The 22047-nt window shown below is 39.5% G+C and overlaps 1 protein-coding gene across 1 annotated transcript in view; it reads left to right on the top strand.

The window, feature by feature from the left end:
- The window catches only part of LOC139381601 (inward rectifier potassium channel 16-like), a 56285-nt gene extending 37033 nt beyond the window's left edge, over positions 1-19252 (top strand). The window contains exon 2 of the mRNA XM_071125253.1: positions 15800-19252. Within this exon, the coding sequence (XP_070981354.1) occupies positions 15810-17048 (1239 nt within the window). The 5' untranslated portion in view covers positions 15800-15809 and the 3' untranslated portion in view covers positions 17049-19252. The remainder of the gene's footprint in view (positions 1-15799) is intronic.
- The last annotated feature ends 2795 nt before the right edge of the window (positions 19253-22047 follow it).

The raw sequence follows: 22047 nt of genomic DNA, 5'->3' as shown, positions 1-22047 counted from the left end.
TGCCAAGCTTCTCAATTCCAGGCAAGCTATCTGGGCCCTGCTTTTCACCCTGTTCAACTTCTCCCTCTCATACTGACCGGGATCCAAGAATGTCAAGCCTGGATGTGCTGTCACACCGCTATAGCCCCATGGCTACTACCCCGGAACCCAAGACCATCCTTCCCACCTTGTGCCTGGCGACGGCACTCAGCTGGGGAATAGGGAAGCAGGTTCGTGAGGCACAGCATTTCCAGCCGAACCCCGGGGGGGCCCAGATAACCAGATATTTGTTCCTGATGCGGTCCGCTCCTCCAGACTTGCCTGCCACCCGGGCTCCTGTCCGACCCTGGCCTTTGTGCAACAACGCTTTTGGTTCCTGACATCTCTGCGTTCGATGCCGCATGCAGGATCTGTGCGCAGAACAAGACTCCTCTGCAACCTCTGCCTGTCCCTCACCATCCCTGTTCTTACATATCCCTGGACTTTGTCACGGGTCTCCCCCCATCTAATGGCAACACCACCATCCTGACAGTAGATTCCTCTCCCCAAGCTACCCTCTGCCAAAGAGACTTCCCAGCTCATGGTGCAGCATCAGGATCCATGGACTCCCAGTGGACATGGTCTCCGGCCAGGGTCCTAAGTTCTCATCCAGGTTCTGGAAGGCATTCTGCACACTCATTGGGTCATCAGCCAGCCTGTCCTCTGGGTTCCATCCCCAGTCCAATGGCCAGTCGGAGCGAGTCAAACAAGACCTGGAGACGACGCCTGGTCTCCGCCAACACCATCTGGAGCCAGCAACTAGTGTGGGTCGAATACGGCCGCAACACCCTTCCTTGCTCTGCCACGGTTCTCTCGCCCTTTGAGTGTTTCCTGGGTTTTCAGCACCTGCTCTTTCCTAACCTTTTGTGACTAGGGGGCAGTATTTTCATTTTTGGAAAAATAACGTTCCTGTAGTAAACAGGATATTTTGTCAGGACAAGATGCTAGAATATGCATATAGTTGATAGATTAGGATAGAAAACACTCTCAAGTTTCCAAAACTGTAAAAATATTGTCTGTTAGTATAACAGAACTGATATTGCAGGCGAAAGCCTGAGAAAAATCCAATCCGGAAGTGACTCATCTTTTGAAAGCTCTGCGTTCCAATGCGTCCCTATTGAGCAGTGAATGGGCTATCAACTAGATTACTTTTGCTCCTTATTCACTGTCACACCAGGATCTGTTTCACCTGTCTTTGTGCTTGTCTCCACCCCCCTCCAGGTGTTGCCCATCTTCCCTGTTATCCCCAGTGTATTTATACCTATCAAGGCGAGAGTCAAATGCAGACACAGGAGGCAGATGGTTGGAGTCTTACAATATTTATTAATCCAAAGGGGTAGGCAAGAGAATGGTCCTGGACAGGCAAAAAGGTCTAAACCAGGAGGTGGCAGACAGGCTCGTGGTCAAGGCAGGCAGAATGGTCAGGCAGGCGGGTACAAAGTCCAGAAACAGGCAAAGGTCAAAACCGGGAGGACTAGAAAAAGGAGAATGCAAAAAGCAGGAGAACGGGAAAAATGCTGTTTGACAAGACAAACTGGCACAGAGAGACAGGAAACACAGGGATAAATACACTGGGACAATAAGCGACACCTGGAGGGGATGGAGGGGATGGAGACAATCACAAGGACAGGTGAAACAGATCAGGGCATGACAATACCTGTGTTCCGTCTGTTGCCAGTTCTTTTCGTTTGTCATGCCTACCAGCATTTTTCCCCTTGCTCCCTGTCTGTTTCTAGTTCCAGTTTTCTAGTTTTCCTGGTTTTGACCATTCTGCCTGCCTGTCGCTCTGTACCTTTGGACTCTGATCTGGATTGCAGACCTCCGCCTGCCGCCTCTTGTTACTTCGACACTGCCTGCCTCTGGGTCTTCCCTAAAACGTGACATGTACTGTATATTCAGGTTGTAACACAACAAAATGTGGAAAAGTCAAGGAGTGTGAGTACTTTCTGAAGGCACTGTAGGTACACTGTTAGAATTAGTGGTGACTCAAGAAATCCCTGGAGATCCTAAAGGAACTCATTTTGAAATGGTTCATGTTTGCACCTTTGGTCAGTTGAGGGGTTCATGGATGAACCTTAAAATGTTTCAATGTAGCAGAGGGTTCCTGGAAGAACCCTGGTCTAGAGGTGTGGCTTAGTATGGGCGTGGCAATCAGATAGCACTTTTTAGGCCACCCATGATAGTAAATGTCATTCCTGTTAATCTGTTGTGTTGTCATGTTAAATGTTTGAACATTTATAACTTTGTATTGCCAATGATGCTTAGAAGTGTATGAGTTCCTCAAGAGGCTAGGTTACTGTTACGTGAATTATGTTATCAATGTTCATAAACTGAACTTCAATTAAACTGCATGTTTATTCACGAGGACGTCCTAGTCCGTTGGACAAACCCATCCATTTTATACTGGCTCCTTACGCACATACCTTCACATACAAACAGCAGGTATCCTACGCACATATTGTATCACTACCCAGCCGACAAAGATTAGGGAGACCGTGAGAAGCACTCCCTGCCCTCCCAAATCTCCCAGCCTGGCCAGGTCGGCACCGAATTTTGCTCAGTCTGTGTTTAAGATACTATAAAGATATATTGTACAGATATATTGTTTCACCCTAATTCTGACTAAAACTACACACATCATTAATTCTACTTTTACTGACTAAAACTACACATATCATTAATAATAATTTTATGATTCTAATCAATTTCATACAATTATATGGTTTCAGGGTGGAATATTCTAATAATTAATTTAAACATATAAATTCCATTATCAGTTACTAAACATGTGTGTGTCTTATTATACGTTTGTTTGTTTTATGTTAGGTTTTTATTTCAAGTTTAGTTTCAGTTAGTTTTTAGATATAAAAACATTTACATTTTGTTTTTATGTTATGTCAATTCAACTTGAGTGTTAGTGACAGAAAGAAGATGTGTCGGAGGCTAGAAGCCATTTATGTGGTTTTTTTTGGGGGGGGGGTTGTCATAATGGGGCAGTAATGCATACGGTGATGAGTCAGGTCATGAGCTATGTTTAAAGGTAGACTCAGCGGGATTACTTGGATGCAAAGTAAACAGTACTGGGTTCATTTCCGTTTTCTAAAGCTAGCCAACTAAAGTTAGCTTCACATTCCAGCTTAGGCTTCATCTATATTATTCCGGTGATATTTCTAGTCTGCCTGCCGCTAACACTAGCAGGCTTGTAACTGCTAGAGTGGCTAGTCTAATGGCAAATTCTTCACTGAGTCAATGCTGCAACATCAATCCATGGGCGAGTAAATGTCACATTTTCATTTGTGACGAAATGAAAATTTAAGAAAAGTTATCTTGCAAATTCAGCAGGCTATGATGTGAAATAGGCTTTGTTTTATTACTTATTGTTAATGCCATCAATGCGCAAGCACCCTTTCTCCCACTCCTATCGATAAAATAATTGTATTTACACATACAAAAGTGTTTCAACTGCATTTTGTCATTACAAAATATATGTATTTTAACACAACTATTTTTTTAACACACAAAGAAAATATTGGATTATTGGAAAACCCAATGTAGATCTAGCTTGATTCATAGTATAACCCTCTGGCTAAAAGGTGATGGTACCAGTTATCCCTAGTTGAACTAAAAGTTGATCAAATTTACCTCACTAACTACTCAAACTACATTTGTAGTATAAGGCTCAAGAGGCTAAACTTCTTCATTATTTTGGTCCTGTAGCTACCACGTTGTAGCAGAGTGAAGCGCTCTCGTGCACATGCACAGATACTCTGTGTGACAGCAAAGTTTTGCATCATGCTCGTCTCAATGGGTGCGTTCAAGCAGACCCCTTTTGTCAAGTTTATGGTCACCGCCTTTCAAAGTCTGTAGCATTCTGCGGATAAACATTTTCAGACTTTCAGAACTTTACAAAAATTATGTGATCAAAGGTCATGAAGTTTTGACTGCAGTTGACTGCAAGTTTCTGCAGTTGCTCCTCAATGACTTCATCCTGCAGCCATTGCCTGCATTGTGGGGGAATCTTTTGTCAACAAATAATCAGGGTGTTTTTGTTTGACCCACCCAAACGTGACCAAAGACATGACTGAAACAGGAACCAATTTGCAGTGATTTGTGTGTACAGTGGATATATACAAATACATTTGAGGCTCTCTCACTAATTGATTTTAAAATGTGTACACACATTATATTATGATTTCAGTTTGTGAGTATGTGATACGGGGGTTAGAAACATGTCTATTTCAACATTAACTTATGGATCCCTTCGCGCGCCAATCCCTTTAGCAGGATCGATTTGACAACATCCAGTGAAATTGCAGAGCGCCAAATTCAAAATGCAGGAATATCAATATTCACGAAAATATATGTGTAATAGATCAAAATAAAGCTTAACTTCTTGTTAATCCAGCCGCTGTGTCAGATTTCAAAAAGGTTTTACGGCAAAAGCAGACCATGTGACTATCTGAGGACAGCGTCCCGCATACAAACACATGAAAATCATTTTTTCAACCAGGCAGGTGCGACACAAAAGTCAGAAATAGCCATATAATAAATGCCTTACCTTTGAAGATCTTCTTTTTGCATTCCCAAATGTCTCAGTGACACAATGAATGGTCATTTTGTTCGATAAATTCCTTCTTTATATCCCCAAAATGTCCATTTATTTGGTGCGTTTGATTCAGAAATACACCGTTTCCAACTCGCCCAACATGACTACAAAGTATCTAATAAGTTACCTGTAAACTTGGTCCAAACATTTCAAACAACGTTCCTAATCCAACCTCAGCTATCCTAAAATGTCAATAATCGATCAAATTTAAGACGGAATAAACTGTTCCTAGTACCGGATAAAAACAACGTGAATAGCGTTCCTGTTCACGCACACCAAAATAGTAGGGAGCTTCAGAGTGACACATGGAATGAATAGCCCTACTTCTTCCTTTCTCAAAATAAAAACATTGAACAATTTCTAAAGACTGTTGACATCTAGTGGAAGCCATAGGAACTGCAACCAGGTTCTTCATAAATAGGGCTTCCCATAGAAACCCTTTGGGAAATCCTATGACCTCAATGTTTTTTTCCCTGGATGGTTTGTCCTCAGGTTTTTGCGTGCCAATTCAGTTCTGTTATACTCACAGACATTTGAAACCTTTGGAGTTTTTTCTATCCAAATAGACCAATTATATGCATATCCTAGCTTCTGGCCCTGAGTAACAGGGCAGTTTACTTTGGGCACGCTTTTCATCCGGACGTCAAAATACTGCCCCCTACCCTTAAGAAGTCAACATTAAAAAGAAAACCGTGTGTAAAGAATGGCAACACTGCCATTTGATCTGAGCCTTGGCGTTAGAAAACCACATTAATGTCCAACTTTCAGCTCTCACAGATGCACCTCCCCAGACTTCATTCTTTAACTTTTGTCTCCAGGCGGCTGCTTTTGCCTTAGCACTCATACACGCCCAATATCTTCTGTTCTGCTCATGGCAAAGTCATCTCACTGAGTCTGAAGTCACTGTGACCCGCCATATTCAGAAGCTTGAATACCCCATTAGAATAAAAAAAAAGCTTGATAACCCCATCAGATTTTTGCCCCCCCCCCCCCCCCGAAAAATAAAAAATAATTAATGATGGTTTTTATTTTATTTTAGTTCGTTTTGGAGTCAAACATAATAGTTTTAGTATAGTTTTAGTTTTTCAAACAGATTTGTTATTTTATTTCAGTTTACTAAATCGTTTTTTTAATGATTTGTTTTTAGTTTACAATAATAACCTTGACACACACACACGCACACACCTTAGGGGAGGTGTTATTCTTTACTTTGTGCAGCTACAGGTGGGTTGATTCATTCTTGCAGGCACGGACGTTGTTGCACCTGTGCCAGTCTCTGCTTTGGTAGTAGTCTCACTCACAGTTGGACGGACTCCGGACACTGATTCATCAACTACTTATGTAACAGGTATGAAACAACCATGCATTCTCTCTCTCTTTCTCGTTTTAGTCCCATACGGAAAAAAATACATGTCAATATATTTAACGTCACATATATAAATACTTCAGATACATTTGCATCTTTGCTAATATAATATTCCAGAAATGCATGGCTATGACATTTAGTCTATAGTGTGGCCAAAGTGGTTCCTAATTTGACTTCTTAAATCAGACATGAATCCCCTTGTGACATGGGGAATGGAAGCTTGTTGTGTGCAACAGGGTGGGGCAATTTAATGCAATATTCCCAAAACGTTTAATTATTTAAACATTTCTGGCCTGTCTATCTATGGGTAACAGGGTGAAATGTTATGCTTAACACACTCAGGTTTTCACCACAAAACACCAGAAAATTGCCAAAAAGATTAGAATCAGCTCACCTGCTTTTACACTATGATTTGACTATCAGATATTTATTTTGAATGTTTCTTTTGAATGTATCAATGTTTCTTTTGAAATAAATATTTAAACCATTTTAGAAGGAGAGTTCAGTTCCCGTAACAGGATTGACCTTAAAATCAGGGAGGGACAGACATACATGAATTACTAACCACATTAAATAAATAACAATCTTCAGAATTTACTTTGTCAAAGCAACACAATTACTTAGGCTTTACAATTATGTTGAAAACGTAAGAGCATTTAATAAAATAAATATATGATAAAAAATTCACATTGTAGGTGCAGTGAAATGTGTTGTTTTACAGGGTCAGCCATAGTAGTACGTCACCCCTGGAGCAAATTAGGGTTACGTGCCTTGCTCAAGGGCACATCGACAGCTTTTTCACTTTGTCGGCTTGGGTATTTGAACCAGTGACCAATGTTCTAACAGCTAGGCTACCTGCCGCCCTATTTTGGGGGGTTAGGGAGTTCAAATCTTCCTAGAAGTCACAGAGCGTGCACGGAGGGACATGTCAAAATGCTGCATTTTTTGCACTTTAGCATGTCTTTATTCATATTGAAAATCCGATGTATTGAATTGTTCATGTGGTCTATATTAAAGGGCACTTCATTTCATATAATAGTGTCAATTAAATATTGGTGTCATGTATCTGTGCTTTACTACTTTTTCACCAAGAAAGCAAATCTATACACAGATTAGTGCTGGTGTTTGTTGGGTGTCAACGTTTTGTTTTCAGATTTAAGTGTTGAGACACAACAGCTAAGTAAGGCTAAAGTGTAAACTGACAACTAGGATCTGACAACTAAGATCTGCTGACAACAACAACAAAGGAAAACCTGAGAGAGAACATGTTGTAATCTAAGCTATTTAATTACAGACCTACCATGCATGACTGGTTTTACAAAAAAGGGTAGTTGTCAAGGGTGATAGGTAAAGTTTTGTTGCTCAAATGTCTTCCTTTGAACTTTTATTCAAGGTTAAAGAAAAATCTATAGTAAGTATCAGAATATCAGCCCCTACATGTTGTTGCATTTCTGAGATGTAAAAAAAAACAAGACAGACAAGAAGAGAAGTAAACAGAATTATTACATCAAGGTACATACAGTAAGTACTTTGTCTGAATATCTAGAAAGGTGTAAACAAGTATTTATGTTAATACCTCTCTGGGTGAATGACAGTAATTGGCATTTGTTTTTTTGTCACTAAACCACACGAAAGACTTCACACTTTATGAATACGGTTCTTGCACGCCTAGTAATATGATGTTCTAGAATGCTCTAGATTGCCTGGCCTCAGAGGAACTGAAGGTTAAAAGGGGTGACAGAGGGCCCAGGGCAGAATAGGGGGCTGGGGCCACCTGCGTGAAGTACACCGTTCTGTGCCAGTGAACCCTGGATGGGGTGGCAGAATGTTATTAGTTGAATATTAAGTGAGCATGTAATGGAGTTGTAAGCAAGGGCCCTGAGCGGTACAGGAAATAAACCCTGTTTGTTGGCCAAAGTGTTTTCCCTTGTTTTATCTCTCTAGTCCAGTTGTCCCTGAATCGTTGACACGCAGCTGTGTGCCATTGTGGAACAGTGGCTAAACTAGCATGGTCCCCAAATCTTACCATTGGTGTGACAATGACAGATCTGAGATGAGGCTTGAGCGAAGCTTTATGCGAGCTTTCTGCTTGCTTAGGATCTGTGTTAGAGGAAAGTTTACTGTAGGGCACAGCCTGCTTTGCTTTGGCTGTGTGTACTTTATGTAGGTGTCGAGTCAGCTGTGCTGTTTTGTACACAAAAGGCATCAGTTCCAGCAACAGGGTAGAGGCTGAATTGCAGGTGAATTGTGCAGGCATTGAGTGCAGTAAGGCAAAGGTTTTCAGCACAAACATGCATTCTGGAAGGGCACCAGCTTTACGTAATATTACTGCACACAAGCAAGCGATGTGTGTGCACTGTGCACAGCAAGGACAATCAGAGATGATAGGAGTAAATAGGTGCACAAAATAAGAAAAAAAATGGTTTCAATATATTTAACATCATATAAAAATAAAAAAATATAACATTTGCGTCTAATGCCTTAAAATGTCTTCCAGAGATGCATACAGCACCTTCAGAAAGTATTCATACCCCTTGACTTCCACGTTTTATGTTACAGCCTGAATTCGAAATATATATATATTTAATTCACCCACACAATACCCAATAATGTGAAAACATGTTTTTTGACATTTTTGCTAATTTATTGAAAATTAAATATCTCATTTCCATAAGTATTGACAACCTTGAGTCAATACTTTGTAGAAGCTCCTTTGGCAGTGATTACAGCTTTGAGTTCTCTTGTGTATGTCTGTACCAGCTTTGCACATGCGGATTTAGGGATTTTCGCACAATTTTACATGCAGATTTTCTCAAGTTCTATTCATTTAGATGGGGAGCGGTGGTGAACAGCAATATTGAATTTTAAAAGCCTGCTATGTGAAATTAAGTGCCCTTCAATATAGACCACAGAGATAATTAAATTAATATGGATATGGATCAATATGGATAAATACTTGCTAAAGTGTAAAAATTCAGCATTTTGAAATGTCCCTCCGTTCACCCTCTGTGACTTTTAAGATAACGTTAAACCACTAACCCCCCAAAATACATTCCACCGATTTTCAATGGGATTCAAATCTGTGCTTTGGCTGGGCAACTCAAGAACTTTCACATTCTTGTTCTGACATGGTGTTTTGAATTCAGGACAAATAGTAAAATGTTTGTCTCATCAGACCACATAATCTTTTGCCTTATGTTCTCAGTCTTTCACGTGCCTTTTCGTAAAACTCCAGGCGTGCTGTCATGTGCCTTTTTCTCAGAAGTGGCTTCTGTCTGGCCACTCCCCCATATATCCCAGATTGGTGAAGTGCTTTAGAGACTGTTGTACTTCTGGCAGGTTCTCCCATCTCAGCCAAGGAGCTTTGTAGTTCTGTCAGAGTGATCATTGTGTTCTTGGTCATCTAAAAGCAACTAAATTTCTTGGTCTTTACAATTATTGTAAAAATGAGTATTTTGGGGGGTTTAGTGGGTTAACATTTTCCTAGAAGTCACAGAGGGTGAATGGAGGGACATTTGAAAATGCAGAATTTTGGCACTTTAGCATGTCTTCATTCATATTGAAAATCTGATTTGTTGAATTCTCCCTGTGGTCTGTACTAAAGGGGATTTCATATAACAGGCTTTTAAAATTCAATATTGGTGCATCATTTCTACTTAACATATCAAAGGGATTCAAAAGACACATATTTCGAGGAATGACCCAGTACAGGTTAAGTTCTACCCATTGGATGTTGGTTGCAATGCTCTTGTCAAATTGATATATGCATGTGAAAATATATTCTAAAGTACTTTCTTTAATGTATTTAAGAATTTATTGTATTTTGAAATAAAAAGAACAATTCATTCTGATGCATATAACATATATTATGATATGCATTATTTTATTTTTTATTTTTTAAATAAGTTATTTGGGCAATTTTAAGTCCCGAACAGTCATTCGGATTCCCATGTAAAAAAAAGCCTGTTCAGTCACTGAAATATCACACATAATATTTGTTTTGGATCTCAATGTTCCAAATTCTCTCATGGTTAACTCCCAGGAAGTTTGAAAACACAGGCTAAGTGGGCGGGGAACTTATATTCAGGAACTCACCTTGACTGACAGTTCTTTGTAACACCTTCATCAAGCAACTTGGAAGCAGTGAGCAGTGTTGCAGTAAAATAATCTCAAGCAGATTTGGTGACACACAATACAACTAAAACACTGAAATTGCATTAATAATGTAAATTTTGTTCATATACATCTCCTGTTTGGCATGTCTCTTGTGATGCATTTCCCAGCAGCACTGACAGATGTGTTGACATGACAACTGCATCAGAGTTTTGAACCCCCACCTACCCACCCACCCACCCACCTACCGACCGCCCTTTTGTTCCATGCTGGCTGAAGACCTAGCTAGCCAGTAACTAGCTAACACCAGACACAGATGAAAGGGGAAACATATAAGCATCTTCACATACTGTAGATTAATAGGTTAAACTTTTAATTATATTTTCTGACACCCTACAGTAAAGCTTTCACATCGATAGAATAGCTCTCTAGCTATATAAACCACGCCCCTCTGAAACACACCTTTGCAGTGTTGGTTACACGGCAGTAAGAGAAGTAAGATAATATCATGTTACCGTTGGTGTTTTAAAATGGGAGCGTTAGGGAGATGTCATCCTATCCCGTTAATAATCCCGACTCCTGAATCCAAGTGTTTGACATGGGGGAGGGGAACAGTAACTTTATGATCAAACTTTATCAATGTAGAAGCAACAGTCATTTTTAATCATTTGGTCATCATACTTTGATCTGGTTTCACCCAAATATCATCCCATTTCATGAAAAACATGATTTTGACTGTTCAAGACCTTTAAATATTTCACATATCCTACTTTAAAAACAAAACAAAATGCCCAAATGTTTTTTTTTCTCCTTATGGGTGGTGTGGAGAACAACGCCTTCCTGTGTCTTCTAAGGATAACCCTGAGACACGATGCTCTCTCTCTCTGTGTGTGTGTGTGTGTGTGTGTGTGTGTGTGTGTGTGTGTGTGTGTGTGTGTGTGTGTGTGTGTGTGTGTGTGTGTGTGTGTGTGTGTGTGTGTGTGTGTGTGTGTGTGTGTGTGTGTATGTGTGTGTGTGTCTATACCTGTGGCCTAAAGCAACTACAGTTATGTTGTGAGTGGTGCCTATGTCCACAAGGACAACTGGGTTACTTCAGCTGTAAATGCATTATATATTATTCTATAATATTATTATTATGTTATATAGACTTATTGTATGTGATCTCTGATATAGTATAATCTAATTAACATGAACAGAAAAATAAACCTACTTGACATAAATGTCAGGCATTGTATATGGTTGGTAGTCTACTCGGCCTCTGTGGAAATACCCTATTATGACGCTTCATAGAGAACAGTGCAAACTGGATAGAAATCAAAGAGAACGTGTGAAACTTAATCTGACCACAGTGTAACTTGATTCAATTCAACTGAAATTAAGACCTTTATTCTGGTGCATAGGCTACTCATGTTTTATTGCCTATTTCTCACCAGTGTGCTGTAGATTCCTTCCTATATTCCTAGCTTCATCACTAAACATGTTTTCAAATGCAATACTACACTTGTTTTAATAGATTTAGATGAATAAACAGATTTTACTCATGGAAATCTATTTGTATGAAACATTGGGAGGGAACAAAACACTCTTAACATATTTGAAGGGGGCTGTTGTGAACTTCTTTCCTTGTTCGCCATATTGTCTTGGGAGGTATGGGCCTTAAGCAATATTGAACCTGACTGAGGGTTGCATCCCTAATTGCATCCTATTTCCTGTATAGTGCACTACTTTTGACCAGGGCCCATTTGAACAATGGAAAAGGGCTCTGATCAAAAGTAGTGCACTATATAGGGAATAGGGTGCTATTTAAGACGACTAATGGGTAATGTAGGTTGATCAAATTAGGGCTGGTCACAACATATCGTGGCTGGGGCTAAGTATGTACACAGCTTACAACTGTCTTAACAGTGAGTTTATAGCAGTAAAAAAACTTTTCGTCATAAAGCACTTTCAACCTCATTTACTATACAGTATGTTGTGTTAAGTCCATTTGGATTTGTGAGTTTTGTTTTCCGTTTGAACATCTTGACCATAGTCAGTGTAAATATGTGTTGCTTTAGGCAAAATACATAGAATATACTGCTGTGATTAAGAGTTTTATGACCTGTGAAATGTGATTAAAATTAGTGTTATTATACCGTATAACAGTCTAACAGAAGGAGGATTAACTTTCAAAAGGAGGCAGTTGTGGTAATGTAAAGATGATGCTCAGACATACAGGAGTTTCCATTCAATAGTATATTATTGTCAGAATTTTAATATTGTGGTTTCCAAAATTATGTTTTGTTTCCTTCTTTCATTTAAAGATATTTACATTTTGGAGAAGAATGGGTTATAGAAAGTTAGTAGAACCTTTTTTCTGTATAACCTTATATTCTGGCAATGGGGGCTACATTTTTAGCCAGGAGGTAGCTACATCTTTTGCCAGGAGGAAGCTGTCAAGGTGTGTATGAAGGCGAAGTCAGGTGCAGGAGAGCAGAGTATGATAAATAAAGCTCACTTTATTATAGTTCCAAACCGGGAGCACAACAAAACAAACTCGCTCAAAAGAACGGAACAATAAAGTAAAACGCTAAAGGACATCGTTTGACAATAAACAATTACACACAAACATGATGGGAAACCAAGGGTTAAATACAAGTAGATTGATTGGGGAAATGAAAACCAGGTGCGTATGGAAACAAGACAAGACAAATGGATATATGAAAAATGGAGCGGTGATGGCTAGAAAGCCGGTGACTTCGATCACCGAACGAACAAGGAGAGGAGCCGACTTCGGCGGAAGTCGTGACAGAAGCAGAGTTTCAGACCATAAAGTCTGGTTGACTCAGATAGGCGGAGAATAGGAGTGATTGCACTCAGACGAAAAAAGAGAGAATGCTTTCAGTGGTGTGTGTGTGTGTGTGTGTGAGTAAAGAGGATGCGCTCAGTGGTTTGGCTGTGATGAAGCCTTCTTCTGCCCATGATCGTTCCAGTTTCCACATTAATTCTTCTCCTCAGCCTCAGTCTAACCTAGACCAATTCAGTCCTGTGGCGTTCCTGGCTTGTAGACAACACAACACTTTTGACTCCACCCAAATAAAAGTTACTTCAACAGTGGGCCATGCACTGCCTTGCATGCACAACCTCATCCATTTTGAGTTACAGGTTTAAGATGAGTACAGAATTATTTGTCCAAGTACACTGCAAAATCGAATTACCGTTGATTTAGTAATCTGAAAGTAATACTATCCAACCACTGGCACTTGACTCAAAATGTGTATTTTTGCTGGTTCTACAAACAATCAACATGTCACAAAATGTAAACTACCCTAGTTACTGTAAGTGTTACGTGTTTCTCCTTAGATGACCTTGGTAAGACAAAATATATAAGTTACAGGAAGCCCTGTGAGTGGCAGGGCAATAGAAACAAACTGCAGTAGGGAAAAATACACCTCTGCATAATCATGCCACATGATACTTCCAAGTAGCTGAAAACACCACAGAAAATTAATGGGGCCAACAGGGTCTGTTGCCATGGGTTTTTGCATCTCTAGGCAACTGCCTCATTATGATAAACGGTATTGACACAGTGCATGGAGGCAGGATAAAAGGGAATCATAGATGGTAAACATTCCCAGATTAACATTTTAAAATTGCATCTTGAGAGCAGAAAAGTGCGCCATGGGAGAAAAGACGAAATATGAAGAAGAACCAATAAGAAAAAAAGAAAACCACTTCCATGAAATTATGAACAACCAGCTGTGGAAAAAAGTAGGCAATAAAGTGTCTGCCACTCCCTTCCTCTCTCTCTTCCCCCTTGTCGATATGCCTTGTCTCAAAGTTTTCACTGTCAACAAAAAAGCGTCCTTAGCTTTCTTCTCTCGAGCACTAATCACAAACGCATGTACACTGAAGTCATGACATCCCTCGTAATTTCAAATAAGCAAAAACGTGTGATGAGTCTGCAATGAAAAATATGTAGCATAATGCTTACTTTCTTTTTCATTTTTTAAATACATTTCACTGCATCAGAGATAGTGTACACAGACATTTCAGCTTTGCAGCCTTCTTCAGTGTGTATGTACACGTTTTTTGTCATTCAAAACAGCATTTATGGGGAACTGGTTAGCAGCAGGTGCTTCTAATCAGGATAGATATATATTTTTTTACATCTCAGTCGACCATACAGGCTCTAGTTTTGTCACAAATGGACTACTTCCCAGTTGCTTGGTCATGTGCGGCAAAGAGGGATATACAGTGAGCTCCAAAAGTATTGGGACAGTGACAATTTAGTTGTTGTTTTGACTCTGTACTCCAGCACTTTGGATTTGAAATGATTTGATGACTATGAAGTTAAAGTACAGACTGTCATCTTTAATTTGAGCAAATTTTCATCCATTTCGGATTATCCGTTTAGAAATTGCAGCACTTTTTGTACTTGGTCCCTCCATTTTAGGGGACCGAAAGTGCAGTATTGGGACAAATTCACGTATACATATGTGTATTAAAGTAGTCAAAAGATCTGTATTTGGTCCCATATTCCTAGCGCTCAATGACTACATCAAGCTTGTGACTCTACAAACTTGTTAGATGCATTTGCTGTTTGTTTTGGTTCTGTTTCAGATTATTTTGTACCCAATAGAAATTAATGGTAAATAATATATTGTGTCATTTTGGAGTCATTTCTATTGTAAATAAGTATAGAATATGTTTCTAAACACTTCTACGTAATGTGGATGCTACCATGATTAATGATATTCCTGAATGAATCGTGAATAATGATGAGTGAGAAAGTTACAGACGCACAAATATCATACCCCCCCAAATAAATGCTAACCTCCCCTGCTATTGTAATGGTGAGAGGTTAGCATGTCTTGGAGGTATGATATTTGTGTGTCTGTAACTTTCTCACTCATCGTTATTCATGACATACTGTACATCACATTTCACCAACATGTTTGATAGATTTCTTTATTGTTTGTAGTTAAATAAGTGTGGATTCTGAAAGTTAGAATTTAATGAGGTGTCTGATGATAGTATAAGCCAGTGATGACAATAGACTTGATGCTTTTACAGCTATCATTGAAAGTAAATATATTGAAAAAATGAAATAAGCTTTACCGCTACTCCTTTTTGAGTGTGGACCATCACTCTTTATTGCTTCCAAAACTTTCATAAAATAAACATGTTACTGCTTGATAGACAATGTCTCTTTGAAATCAATACCAAATTAGGGTCAGAGAGAGAGCAACCACATTTCAACTCAACTGCTTTCCGTCTAAAAAATTTTTTGCCAATGAATCTCAGAGAGAAGTCTCCCAAATCACCATCAAGTTGATTCCAATTGCAGAAATGTTGCAAATTGCAAAACCTCTCCACATAAGTGTTCTCCTCCCTAACACACAAACACCCAACTCAAATCCACACACTCAAAATGACCATGACCTACCAACAAACCACGTGAATGTATCTGGATGGAGTGTGCTGTTGTAAAACTGTTGTCCTTCAAATGCCAACATACTCTAGTAAATATATTTGTTCAGATATTTTGTAAATTATGTTTGTTTAATTCTTAATTTATAATCTCAGAACCCAGAACTAAATCTCAGTTTAGCCACCAGTTCTAGAGACTACAATTCATAACAGTAACATGTTCAGTGGTATACAGTAGAAAATACAATCATTAAACATTATTTTCTTGTCTCTCTTCTTCCCAGATCTTACAGGATGAACAAAGAGTACACCGAGGTCAGTCCCTCTGATCCCTCCATCAACGCCTACACCACCACCCTGTCCGCTGTGAAGGCCGAGATCGACTACAAGCGCAAGAAGTGCCGCTACGTCCGCAAAGATGGCAAGTGCAATGTCCTGTTCCGCCATGTTCCTGAGGAGTGGCTCATGTATGTCACCGACATCTTCACCACGCTGGTGGAGATCAGATGGCGCGTCATGTTCCTCATCTTTGCCCTCTCCTACATCTTCTCCTGGCTCTTCTTTGGCATCATCTATTGGGTGATTGCCATGGCTAACGGCGACATGAAGGACCCTACTAACGCCCCCTGCGTGTACGAGGTGAGGGACTTCACTGGGGCTTTCCTCTTCTCACTGGAGACCCAGACCACGATCGGTTATGGTTTTAGAGGGATGTCGGAGAACTGCATGGTGGCGATCATCGTTGTGACTGTGCAGGACGTCATCAGCTGTTTTATTGACACATTTGTCATCGGTATCGCTGTGGCGAAGATGGCATCGGCACGGAAACGGGCGCAGACGGTGGGCTTCAGCAACTGCGCCGTAATTAACTTGCAAAATGGGCAGTTGTGCCTGTCTTGGAGGATTGGGGACTTCCGCCGGCACCACATGGTGGAGGGGAAGGCTCGCGCCCAAATCTTCCGCCCCAACATGCACGCCACAGGCACGGAAGATGTCAACTACAAGGACCTGGAAATCAAACAGAGTGATTTAATTTTAGCGATACCAACCACCATCATCCACGTTATTGAGCCAAGTAGTCCACTGTACCGCATGAGCCTAGAGGAGCTTCGGGAAGATGACTTTGAGTTGGTGGTGTCCTTCACCTACACAGATGACTCAACGGGCATCCTGCACCAGACCCGCACCTCCTACACGCCCGACGAGATCCACTGGGGACATCTGTTTCAAGAGATGCTGAATGTTAACCGGAGGTACTACAAGGTAGACTACTCCATGTTCCACCACACTGCTAAGGTCCTGGTTCCGGAGGTCAGTGCAGAGGAGTACGAGCAAATGAAGCTTGGGCATTACCCACGCAACTCGCCGCGCCCCAAGCGCCCATGCATTAATCGCAAACCCCCGACTGTGACTGTAGAACTGGTGAATGGCACCCCAGAACCAAAGGAACATGTAGCCATGGTTGCCACTATTGCAGCAGTTTGTGAGGATCACGGACATTTGTGTCTTACAAGGAACCCCGTTCTGACATAGATGTTCTACTGATATGATGATGCCAACACAGTGATCAATGGCCATTCAGAAACATATGAACTCATGGACAATTTGATCATTTCTTCACAGGCAACAGTAAGAGCAGGCTGTGTACTTAGTGGAATTTCTTGCAGGAGGTAACGCCCCCAACCCGCACACACACACACACAAATGTGGAAACTGCTGACGTGTTGCTTGCTAAGTTTTTTTACTATCTATGGTGTAGTCACAATATAATACAAACAATTATACAAAGTCTGCTCCTCAATATGATAGATAGACTACTGAAATCAAAGAGATACAGAAAATGAATAAAAATAAGATAATCATGATTTTTATGAAGAGGTTATGGTAACTTAGTACTGTCATCTACAACAGAAAGTACTATATAGAGATGCATTTATTTTCAGAATATGTTTTGATGTGTGAGATAAAATGCTGTTTTATTTTGTGAGTGCTTTGTAAAATATGTACAGTGCCTTCAGAAGTACCCCTTGACTTATTTCACATTTTGTTACAGCCTGAATACAAAATGGATTCAATATTTGTTTCTCACCCATCTACACACTATACCCCATAATGACAAAGTGAAAGCATTTAGAAATGATTGCAACTTTATTTAAAATGAAATACAAAAATATCAAATTTACATAAGTATTCACACTCCTGAGTTAATACATGCTAGAATCACCTTTGGCTGTGATTACAGCTGTGAGTCTTTCTGGGTAAGTCTCTAAGAGCTTTGCATAACTTATTGTACAATATTTGCACATTATTCTTTTTTAAATTCTTCAAACTATGTCAAGTTGGTTGCTGATCATTGCTACACAGCCATTTTCAAATCTTGCCATAGATTTTCAAGCCAATTTAAGTCCGAACTGCTAAACAGGAACATTCATTGTTGTCTTGGTAAGCAACTCCAGTGAATATTTGGCTGTGTTTTAGGTTATTGTCCTGCTGAAAGGTGAATTTGTCCCCCCGTGCTTTGTCCCCCAAAGCAGACTGAACCAGGTTTTCCTCTAGAATTTTGCCAGTGCCTAGCTCTATTCCGTTAATTTTTATCCTAAAAAACTCTCTAGTCCTTGCCGATGACAAGCATACCCATAACATTATGCAACCACCAACAAGCTTGAAAATGTGAAGAGTGGTACTCAGTGATGTGTTGTGTTGGATTTGTTGAAACAAAATGCTTTATATTCAGGACATAAAGTTAATTTCTTACATCTTTACAACTTTAGTACCTTATTGCAAACAGTATGTCTGTTTTGAAATTGTTGTATTCTGTACAGGCTTTCTTCTTTTCACACTGTCATTTAGATTAGTATTGTACAGTAACTACAATGTTGTTGATCCATCCTCAGTTTTCTCCTATCCCAGCCATTCAAATCTGTTTTAAAGTTAGCATTGGCCTCATGGTGAAATCCCTGAGCAGTTTCCTTCCTTTCTGGCAACTGAGTTAGGAAGGACGCTGTATCTTTGTAGTGACCGGGTGTATTGATACACCATTCAAATTGTAATTAATAACTTCACCATGCTCAAAGGGATATTCAATGTCTGTTTTTTTGTATTTTTACCCATCTACCAATGGGTATTTGCGAGGCATTTGAAAACCTCCCTGGTCTTTGAGGTGGTCATTCAGAAATCATGTTAAACACTATTATTGCACACAGAGTGAGTCCATGCAACATATTATGTGACTTGTTAAGGAACTTTTTTACTCCTGAACTTAGTTAGGCTTGCTGTAACAAAGGGGTTGAATACTTTTGTACTCAAGACATTTCAGCTTTCAATTTTTAATTCATTTGTAAAAATGTCTAAAAACATAATTCCACTTTGACATTATGGGGTATTGTTTGTAGTGACACAATCTCAATTTAATCCATTTTAAATTCAGACTGTAACAGAAAATGTGGAACAAGTCAAGGGGTGTGAATACTTTCTGACGGCACTATATGTGAGTATGTTGAACACAATGATGTACCATCAAATTACAGAAATGTTGAGCACAGTGGAATGAAGTGCTTGTTGTGTGGTTCGTTTAAAACATGATACTTTTGCGCACACGCTGTGTTCAATACACATTTACATCTGTTGCTTTCATAAACTGATCATTAAAATGATTCACTGCACAGCAAATTGGCCAGTGTTAATTAGAGTTGATTTTTCAATGTAACATTTCTAGTGTTGATTCAGAAATTAAAGTAACTCCGTAAGAGTTCAATTAAAACTCAGTGGTGTAAAATAATCCCAGTGTTTGTGTTAATAACCAGAGTTGAACCAAAACCACATCCATCATTATAATATTTACCAGCATGCCCTATTGCAGGTTGAATTTTAGAATTGTTTGTTTCAATATCTATGTTTGTGCATGTACATTGATTTATTAATTTATCTTATGCTACTCAAATATAAATAACATACATTTTTTAAAACTAATTCAATCCGTAACTTAGATTTATTACACGTTACTGAAATGTTGGTTCCAGTTTAGTCTCAGACTGTAGCTTAGTCTCCTCAACCCTGGCAGTCATTCTGAATGCAGGTTACAGGTGAATAAACATTGGATATCCCCACTCTAGCTGGCTTGACATTTGCAAGCCAGCATAATGTGACATGCAGGCCTGATTTGGACTGAAAACCATTAGTTTCAGGTCACTGTATTAGGGTAAAACTAGGCCCTCCAAATAAGGCTCTATGAAATATGTATTGTCTTAAAAATAAAATTGGAATGATAACATATTTGCTTAGGACGTCACTTGGTGAAAGCCACAGGACTGAAAATGAATGAACGCAACAACCATGTCTCTGTCACTAACAAATATAGTAATGGATGGTAAACTCTACATTTCACTTGAAAGGCACACTGGAATATATGCAACTATATGGGCGGCAGGTAGCCTAGTGGTTAGAGCATTGGACTAGTAACCAAAAGGTTGCAAGATCGAATCCCTGAGCTAACAAGGTAAAAATATTTTGTTCTGCCCCTGAACAAGGCAGTTAACCCACTGTTCCTAGGCTGTCATTGAAAATAAGAATTTATTCTTAACTGACTTGCCTAGTTAAATAAAGGTAAAAATAAATAAGGCTTTACACTAAGCAGTGTGGTAATTTAACACTGGAAAGTGTGGACCTGTATAGACTCTGGAACATTGTTAAATTGAACACTCTCTATTTTTATTTTTACTAGAAGGTGGGGGTGTTTTGTTGTTGGTAGTTTCATCATTGACAAATCAATCATGAGTGTATCATGAGTGACTAAATATATTTCCTTGAATATGCAGAAAGTAGTAATAATCATGACTCATGTTACCTTGTCTCTTAATACGTTACTGAAGAATCATCAGTGTTATTTAACTTGGAATTGAGTGGGTATATTTTTATTTGGAGACATATTGTGGTCACTGTGGTGTAAACACCTGTTAGTCTGGCATGCCTATTTCCACTGGACCCACACTGCAGCCCAATGCCCTGAAGCACAATACCTGGCATTTATAGTATCCACCTCCGTGTCATTGGTGGCAGAGCAGCACCTGGCATCTGATGAATCTGGTCCATGTCTGTAAGTACAAAGGTGAGGAACAACAAGGGAACTTTGGTGTGAAGGAAGCAGATTACACTGTCTCTGTAAGTGCCTTTCAGTTGCTTTGATTTTACAGGGATGTTTAAAGCCATAATGTCATTAAGGCAGTATAATGTTTTTTAAGAGGATAATAAATCTATCAAAAAACTATAATATTGTCCAAGATATACAAAACATGTGGTGTAACATTTAAAACAGTTACTGTAACTACACTGTCATGATGGCTCATATACAGCAAGCTGAACATTGAGATTAATAGGCCTACTTAGCCAATATCTTCTTTAAGTCATAAGACAATCATATGAGAGGTCATGGGCACAAACATGAACACAGATATGGCACCATGTCAATATAGAGTGAATGCAAGTTGATGGACATCTCTCCATGTTTCTCACTCATACTTCCTCCCCACAGCGTCACAGGAGAGCTCATGTGGGGACCAATCATGTTCCAATATCAGTCTCGTGCTCTCCACCTTGTGGCCCTGAGCAGCATGACTATTTCTTCTGACTCCTGTAGTTGTAAATTGGGCATGAAAAGCAAACATGCGCTGAGTGCAGATGGCCAACTCAGAACTCACACAGCAAGTTCGGGTAGCTAAATATATGACCTGCTATTAATAGAGCCACTGACATATAGCACAAATAAACAGTTCAATATGTGCAGAAAAGGAGGTAGGATAAGGGTCAGAGCTTATCATTAGTAAGCATCCTGCTCTTATGGCATCCAACTGAAACAGCTGTGGAGCAAGACAGACAGATCTTGACCTAAAATTAAACTTTTGAGGCATAAACATCCTCAGAACTTTTATAGTGGAGGAAGATAACCAAAATATAACATTGGAAGTTAGAACAACTTTTTCCTACTAAATACATTTGCATTTTACCATAGGCTCTAGATACCATGGAAATATCCTAGATAAACAGATCAAGAATAATGTATATGTAAGTGTGTTTTATTGAGAGGGTCAGATTTAGGGGAATATCTTCAGATGGGATAATGTGAAGCAGCAGGCAAATAGATAAACTGTTTCAACTTGTGTATAGGTAATGGGCACTTTTGAAGCCAACAGTGCATCAAAAGTTTGATTCATTCTTTTAATTTCTAACAACTCTTTATTATTTGACAGTAGCCTAACATTATTGCCTGAACATTGTAGAACATTTAGGAGAGTTTTATAACTTGTCCCGGCGGAGGGGTTTAGAGTATAAAAATATACCCTTTCGGTGAAATGATGTTCCTGTGTTCTGCTTAAAATGAACCCACCATCCCCGGCAACTCTAAAACGAATTATCGATAATCAATATTAATTAACACCACTAAACTACCAAATTGGTGTTAAGCACGACCGTCCTTATCCAAACCCCTGACATGTCTCCCCAAACACCACTTTCATTCTATAGTCTATGGAATTTCTCA

The sequence above is a fragment of the Oncorhynchus clarkii genome, chromosome 23 (assembly GCF_045791955.1).
Source record: "Oncorhynchus clarkii lewisi isolate Uvic-CL-2024 chromosome 23, UVic_Ocla_1.0, whole genome shotgun sequence".
Lineage (NCBI taxonomy): Eukaryota > Metazoa > Chordata > Actinopteri > Salmoniformes > Salmonidae > Oncorhynchus > Oncorhynchus clarkii.
Note: the sequence above shows the minus strand (reverse complement) of the source record. Positions and strands in the feature narration are given on the sequence as shown.